Source organism: Corvus cornix, chromosome 2, assembly GCF_000738735.6.
Source record: "Corvus cornix cornix isolate S_Up_H32 chromosome 2, ASM73873v5, whole genome shotgun sequence".
NCBI classification, from domain to species: domain Eukaryota; kingdom Metazoa; phylum Chordata; class Aves; order Passeriformes; family Corvidae; genus Corvus; species Corvus cornix.
In genome coordinates, this window is record NC_046333.1 from 115,281,677 (window position 1) to 115,289,540 (window position 7,864).

At 46.8% G+C, this 7,864-nt stretch overlaps 1 protein-coding gene across 3 annotated transcripts; it reads right to left on the reverse strand.

The window, feature by feature from the left end:
* Nucleotides 1-392: 392 nt before the first annotated feature.
* PENK (proenkephalin) lies at nucleotides 393-5,069 on the reverse strand. 3 transcript variants are annotated; one of them, XM_039549931.1, is made up of 3 exons: nucleotides 4,827-5,069; nucleotides 4,200-4,341; nucleotides 393-1,375 (listed from the first exon to the last, which is right to left on the reverse strand). In XM_039549931.1, the coding sequence occupies exons 2-3, from the start codon at nucleotides 4,335-4,337 to the stop codon at nucleotides 710-712; spliced, it is 804 nt and encodes a 267-aa protein (XP_039405865.1). In that variant the 5' UTR covers nucleotides 4,338-4,341; nucleotides 4,827-5,069; the 3' UTR covers nucleotides 393-709. The 3 variants fall into 3 exon arrangements, with proteins under 3 accessions (XP_039405865.1, XP_039405866.1, XP_039405867.1); XM_039549932.1 differs by lacking the exon at nucleotides 4,827-5,069 and adding an exon at nucleotides 4,677-4,785; XM_039549933.1 differs by lacking the exon at nucleotides 4,827-5,069 and adding an exon at nucleotides 4,544-4,639.
* Between the last annotated feature and the right edge of the window lie 2,795 nt (nucleotides 5,070-7,864).

Below are 7,864 nucleotides of genomic sequence, written 5' to 3' on the forward strand. Positions count from 1 at the left end.
GGCCAAGTGTACAATCCTATATTGGATGTATATAAAAGATGTAACTAATCAAACATACCACTGTGTTGTGCACTGGAGAAATTATTTTAGTGCTTAAAGTCAAACACACTTGTGATTTTTCCTTTTTTATGTTGATTGTTGAACACTATGAATTATAAATTTAGGTTTTAAATATTTATTATGTTAACTGATTAAAATTATTTATTATTCTGGTGTTCTAAGAAACTGAGAAAACTAAAGACAAAAATATATTTCAGCTATTGTGCTGAAATACATTGCAAACATTGCAAATTCTGTAATTACAGAAAAAAAGTTCGGCATTGCTCTGGTGGCTTAAAGAAAAATTGAGATGATATTTGATTAAACGACAGAGAAAAAATAGCACTTCAGGATTTTTGCTGTTAGGATGAAGAATTTATTGTATGTACAGTTAAGCAACTCTACTGTAGATGTAGTACCTCTTTAAAGAAAACGAATACAGTAATCAAAATCGTTCTAGCATGGAAACTACAATACAGACTGAAACTTGAGTAAACCAGAAATTAGTTATTTGACTCGAAAGAACACAGAACCTGAAACAACAAATCGCAGTTTGCATCATTAACCAAGGACAGTAAAAAACTGTACAGTACAAGCAACACATTACAATAAGTTATGACAAATAAGGCAGTCTTTCTCATTTAGGACAAAAGGGATAAAGGGAAAGGTATTAAAATCTCATAAAACCACCATATCTCTTTTCCATCTCTGGGACTTCTTTGGAATAAGTTTCCCCATCTTCTTCTGAAGGGAGAATGGAGTCGGCAAAGCGCTTAAGAAACCCACCATATCGTTTCTGGTAATCCAGCCACCACTCTGGTCTGCCCACTCTTCTCATGAAGCCACCGTATCTCTTTTGCAGCTCTTTGGCCTCATCTTCCAATTCAGGGCTGCGCTTTATGCTTCTCATGAAGCCTCCATATCTTTTGCTGACATCGCCGTCATTTTCATTTATCTCTCGATAGTGCGCCGCTTCAGGGTTATCCCCTGTTCCTAGAAGCTCCTTCAGCAGATCAGAGGAGTTGGCAAGGGCATCACCATCCGAGTCTTTCTTCATAAACCCTCCGTACCTCTTAGCCAGGATTTCTCCTCCATTAGCTTCATCCTCTGGTTCTGCCCGATAGAGCTCATCCATTTTCTTCATGAACCCCCCATATCTTTTCATGAAGCCTCCATACTTCTTCGCAAGCAAATGGTTCTCATCCAGCTCTTTCTTGTCTCCTGGAGAAATGTTGCCATCCTCAGAAAGATCCAGCTTTGTCAGTTGCAAGAGCTCCTTGCAGGTCTCCCAGGCTTTGGCAGAAGGCAGTTTTCCTTCACATTCTAGTGTACATGCCTGAAAAATGGATGTGGTTTACTGAGAATGATTTGATAGTAACAATCACCTCACTACCACCTCATCTTAGGTTTACTTGTTCATAAAAGAGCAAGAGTGAGCCTCTCTTTGTGAGTGGCTTGGAAGAACTGCTCTTTGTGAACAGCTGATGTGGTACCTGCCTGTTTTGAAGTTCTTCATATCCCTCTCTGAAGGACAAGCTAGTCTTCACTCTAGGAAAGAGACTACCAGATAATATGAATTGTGGGTCCTCTATGTCAAGGCTGCCCCTATGATTCTGTTTCAAATGAAGCCACAAGTACAGTTCCTGTATCCCCCATACACTTATGTGAGTTATGATTTTTTTTTATTTTATTTACTACTGGAAAGCTAAAAACCAATTGTGGCTTGCTTCAGAATGCAGGTGTAGAAGTGTATTCAATCTTCATAATTAGAAGTATCATTCAAAAATTTTAGAAAAGAAGTTGCACAGCATGGTCACTGCAAAGAAGCCAGCTGTACTGTACTGTTCAGTGTTTCAATGCACTGCATAGCTTCAAAGGCTGCGTGTTGCCATTAGTTTCTCTTCATGGAACAGATCACTCCAACCTGTACCAATAGAATGTAGAAGAACAGGCTCTCTTAGGGCAGGATCAAAGTTCCATTTTTGCTAGCTGGAAAGCAGCGACCATCAAAGGGAAGGAAAAAATCCTAAGCTGTGTTGTTTCTGAATGTACTGAAAAAATTTCAGGCAAAGACATAAAAAAAGCTTTCAGTACCTTATGCATACTGATAACCTGTATTGTGATGATAATAACATAGATATTAGCTACTATTATCTCTCTTGTGTCAGGAGAATTTACTTCTTGTGGAGCCATTCCCTTCAGTTGTAAAAAAAAAGGTAATCCAGTATTTTTTCTTCTTGTCCATGGTTTTCATACCACAATAAGTAAAAATCATCAATATTTTCAATAAGAGAAACACTCATTCTGACTACAGCTGATGTGTTCAAGCTCGTTGTCCACTTCATTACCTGTCTCTTGAGCCTCACTTTAGTCTGAAAAATTTAAATATGATTTTTTTTCATGATCACAAGAAAATTAGAGGCAGAGATGTATTTTGTAACACAATAATTTAACATGCTTATTACTGTATATTATAGTCATGCTGTAAAGAGAATAAGATTTCAGCTTCAGTCTGACTCTGGAATTGCTGTAAATCAAAGCAAGAATAGGTCTCTACCTTTCTCAGTTAGTTTTAATAACCTCCTGTTGTCAGATGAACATACTCCATAGGTGTGAACGACCAGGTACAAAGTGAAAAGTCTCGTATCTTACAAATACAAGGCGATAAATTCAGTTATCATGTTACTAGACACTAATATGTAGAAACAATAGTTTCCAAGAATTGTTCATACATGTTTAACAAATACAAGGTATGCTACATTGGTTCTTCACCTATTTAGCTAATAAACATTGTTACAGAACAGGACTTTGATTCTTTCTTTAATGATTACTGAAGGTGTGCAAGAGAGACGATCAATACAGACATGCAGAACATATACTCCAAAAAGCACATATCCCTCTCTCCATAATGGCAAACTACCACTTTTTTTATCCTAGTTGACATTCAAGCTAAAGTTTGATTGAAAGCTAATGCACGGAAAAAAAAAAAAAGTAGAGAGAACTATTCTGCCAGCTGTCCAAAGAATATTGCCCTTCTGTGCCTGCTATGGTTAAGAGTTCTTGAGCTTCTGGAATAAGTAGGAGTACTCAATGGTTTCTAATTCTGTGTAAGGATAGAGAGCCAAGTCCTTCCTTTTGCATGCTCCCAAGTAACCAGTGAGTGACATGATAGGGACAAAACTTTTCAGATCATTTAGATGTGCCAAGACACATCATGCCTCAATGTGCCTGTTTTTGAGGTCAGGAACAACTGATGCCACTGGCAAAGTACTTGGCAGCCAGAGTTCCCACCTTCTTCAGGGAGGGCTGAGGGACCCCAGACTTTCACTGACCCCGATCTTTAAATTTCAAGTTGAGTTGCCGCTGTGATTATTCTTTTAAATAATTTCAACACAATAAAAATTACAGATAACCCCCACCCCCCAGTCCGCCTCATTCTGGACTTAGCATGATTTGTCTTAGAAGCCAACGTCTTTCACAGGCATATTCCTAACGCCGTGCAGCACGTGCAGAGAGGAGAAGCAGTGAAGGTAATGTTACTCAGGCTTCAAACTCACTTTTTTTTAGTGAGATTTCAGGCAGATCTTTTCAGCTTGAGAGCTATCCTGCTCGGAGAGAGCTCGTCTTAACCATGGAGCCAGCGGCCGAGGGTCGGAACCCTCCCTCCTGTTCTGCCCGGCTTCCCCCCGTCCTGCCAGTGCTGGAAGGGCCGGCAGCGACCCCTCCTTCCCCTGCAGAGATGCCCTCTCCAGTCGGACTTCCCTTCTTTTTTACGTTTTCGTTCGGCCTTTTCCTTGCCCCCCGCGGGGCTGCTCGGCGCGCGGTGTCGCTTGTCCCCGTCCCCGAAAGCCGCCGCTCTCCGTCGGGCAGCGGGACGGACGGACAGACGGGCTGAGGGGGCTCCTCGGGGCGCTCTGGGTTTGTATGGGCGCCCCCCGCTCCCGCCTCGCCTTCTCCTCAGCTCCCCGAAGCCCGCTGCTACCTCTCTCCCCCCTTCAGAAAAAGGTCTTCCAAGCGATCCCGGTCACTTCCCCCACTATATGTTTTTCTTATTTCTCTGCTTTTCCCCGCTCCCCTTTCCTCCCGTCACAGTTAGCGGGGGCGGCCCGGCCGCGGGGATTCCGGGGCGCTGAGGCGGCCCTGGCCGCGGTGCCGCTTACCAGGGGGTGGATGCCGGCGCGGGGTCCCAGGCGGTAGGCGCAGGCGGCGCAGTCGCGGCCGCAGTCGGCCCGCGCCCTCGGGAGCAGGCAGGTGCTGAGGGCCAGCAGCGAGCAGCCGAGTCTCAGGAGCAACGCCATGGGGCTGCAAGAAGGAGAGGTCAGCCGGCAGCCGCCTCCTCCCGCTCCCACCCCCGGCACTGCCTCCCCCAGGCTCGGAGCAGAAAAAGGTGGCGTGAAAGGGCTCAAACCAACTCCGCTAAACTCACGTTTTTTGGAGCCGGGGTGATTGCCCTTGCCAGGTAACCGGGAGCTTAAACTAAGCAGGCAGCTGCAAGACAACACACCTGCGTTCGGAACAGGAGCGGACCCGGAGGATGAAGCGCCCGGAAGATCCCGTCTGGTCAAAGTGTTCGTCCCCAAACACTTTATCCCTCCCTGCCCGCAAAAGCCGGCACCACACGGGGAGAAGAGACGCACCGCGGAGCGGGACGGACGGGATCCTGGTCACTCCCGGGAAGGGTTCCCCACCGGGACGCCCCGAGAAACCGCCCCGACGCCGGCACCAGCCCCTGCAGAGCCGCTCCGGCCCTCCCTCGGTCCCGACCGCGGGCAGAGCAGCTCACTCACACACACGCTGCCCTCGGGGCTCCCGGGAGTTGCCAAGGAAGATGCTGCTCCTTGCTGAAGCCTCGGCGTCAGAGCCCCTATTATTTATAGCGAGACCGAGCAGCCTCTGCAGAAGCGCCGGGGCAGGCAGGCACAGCCGGGGGCTGCTGGCAGCTCCAGAGAGGGCGGCTCAGGGGGCGCCGAGCCGAGCCCGCTGCCGGGGCCGGGAGCACCGCTGCGGAGCGTGTGCGGGCGGCGGAGGCAGCACTTTATAATTCGTGACCGCGGGGACACGGCGGCCTCCCCCAATCGCCGCCGGGCTCCCGCTGACGCGGCGACTACGACATCCCCCCCGGCACCACCGCCCCGCCGCCAGTGACTCCAGCGGGGCTTGGGATGAGGGGGTGTGTGTGCCCCTGCCATCGGGGAGGGGGAGCGGGGAACCGGCCCCGGGAAAGTTACCGGGGGAAGTTTTCACCGGGGGTGGGCGGGGAATGAGACATCGCGTGAGTCATGCGGGGGTGGGCGTGAAGGACGGGGAGAGGCGCCCCGAGACTGGCAGCAGCACCTCGGAGGTAGCCCCACTCCCCGGGGCCGCGGATGCATGTTCCCGGCAGAGCCTCGCGCAACGCGGGGAGTGGAACTGGGTTTGGGAATTTTTTTTTGTTTGTTTCTTTGAGTTGTTTGTTTGTTTTTAATGATTTTTTCCTTCTTTTTTTCTTCCCTCTCTGCCACCCCGCCAAACCCCCAAGCTACTGGTGCTGAGGGTCCTTGCCGCACGCCTTCTGCCTCTGTCCCTGAGCTTCAGGTGTAAAACAGTTCGGGGGAAGCAGATTTTATTAGACCAAGGAAGAAGTTAAGGGTTTTCATTTGAAAGTATTGTAATTCACAAGTAAGGGTAGATTTGCATTGTTGTCTCTGTTTTGGTAACCAGGAAAACACAAATAGGAAAGAACCAGATAGAAGCAAACCTCCAAGCACCTCTACAAGGTTCTCAAGCACAGCAGCCAGGGCTGCTCACTGTTGTGCTCTGACTGATATCTTGGGGAACAGGCACAGAGCAATGACACTGATCCCTGACACCTCTTGTTTGTAGAGGGCTCTGCTCCAGCCATGCTCAGCTGCATTTCTTTGACTGTCAGATGCCAACTTCTACTTCCAGCCCCAAATTATTTATTTCTAGCTGGTCTATATTAACTCCATTTTCTTCCAACATTTTTCTTCAGTTAAGAGAACATTTTCCCTCGTCCTGGTGTGTTTCTGGGGTGAGATTATTCTCTTTAGTCCTCATTTTGCTGAAGTGACCAAGCTGTGCTCTTAAGCAGTCCATCCTAAGATGCCATCTGAATGTTCTGCTGTGCATTTGCTATGGTTGGAGTTCATAATTTCTGTGCATGAGTGATAGGAACAGAACACACTATGTCAGTTGAAATTTCATTAGGACAATAATGCGTAATTATGTTCCCTGGAGGAAGAAGACACCTCACTTTATACCTCCCCAGGTCTCATTTGCCTTTCCTGATGCTGCAGTACATTGATGTCACACACTCACTGAGATACAGCCAGATCTTTATCCTTTAGAAGTAAGATGAAATCCAGTACTACTGCTGTATGGAAACCGTGCTTTTTGCCACCTTGTCTTTACATCAGCTATCAGACTCAGCTTAAGGATGCTCAAATGAGTGCCTGGATTTTCAGAAATACATCAATTCAAGCCAAAGGCATTGCTCTTGCCTGTAATCAGCCTATGTGAGAAGAGAATCAGGCTCTCTGTTTATGCAGTAGTATCAGCCAACTTTGTAAGTGAACCCTCAAGAGAAGAGCTAGACATGTTAAAAATCATCCCAGTGGGTATATTTATGTTAGCATGTGAGGGATCTGCATTTGGAACAATGAGCAAATTGCTCTGCCACTGAATCAGCAGGATTGCTATCAAGTTTGTTCCTGAGCTGGTTAGGGAAGGACTAACTCCAGAAGTGACACATTTGGTGTCTCTTTTGTTGTAAAGTTGATCAGTACAAGCTTTTTTGTGATGGACATCACACATTAGTCCTCTGGGTCACTTACTGACTCTCAGCCCTGCCATCATTTATTGGCTTGCACTCAGTCAGCATGGTGTGACGGGACACACACCCCAAGGGCGTCCTGACTGTTCCGCCAGCAGCATACATCCCATCTCCCTGGGCTAAGAGGCTGCTGTTTCATCATTCTGCGCAAGAGCATCTGTGCTCAGCTGGCTCACTCAGCTCCTCAGCCTGCCATACCCTTCAGTACTCTGTTTAATGTCACCCATCGTGCTTAATCTGTTCGTGATGAAAACCAGCCAGTGCTAGAATCTCCCTCTGTACAGAGGTGCAGGTAATCCCTGTGGGTAAAATACAGATTATAAAAGGAAAAGATAAAGGATGAAGTAAGACTAAAGCATATAAAAGGACCAAATAAAAGGCTTGTAAATTTTGTGTAGAAGTGAACTAGTGAAGAGGGTTATTTTACTGTGCATAAGCCTTTTGGCTGATAGTGGGAAACAGGGAAGAGGAAAAGATGGAAAGAATCTAGTGTGAAATGCACAGCTGCAAGGACATTTGCAGCAAGTGAGAGAGAGAGCAGAGGTATTCGTGTACAGCCAGGACTGGACAGAAGAAATCCAGCTGTGGCTGTTGCAAGTACTACAGATATCTCTGATTCTTTGGTTCATCTGCTTCTCCCGATCTGTTGTTTGCATCTTTAGCTGGTTGCTCTCTTTCACTGATCCTCATCCTACATCCTTATGGAGGTTGTAAAGGGGTCCCCAGGGCCTGACTGGGTGGAGAGTGGGAAGAAAGTGCCAGCTGGACTAATACTAATATTCACCGAGGATGCAATACAAGAAAGGAGTAATGCAGAGGATATTTCTTGAGGAGCTCATTTTTTCCAGTGTCAGCAGATGAAAGCTCTGTAATTCCCAGTCTGATTTCAGTTTTGTAAAGGGAAAGTATTCTTTGCAGAGAGAAGATGAAACCAGGAGAGAATCTAGAAATTTTTGCCAAAATAATACAGAGAAAAAACTACATAAGGAAAAT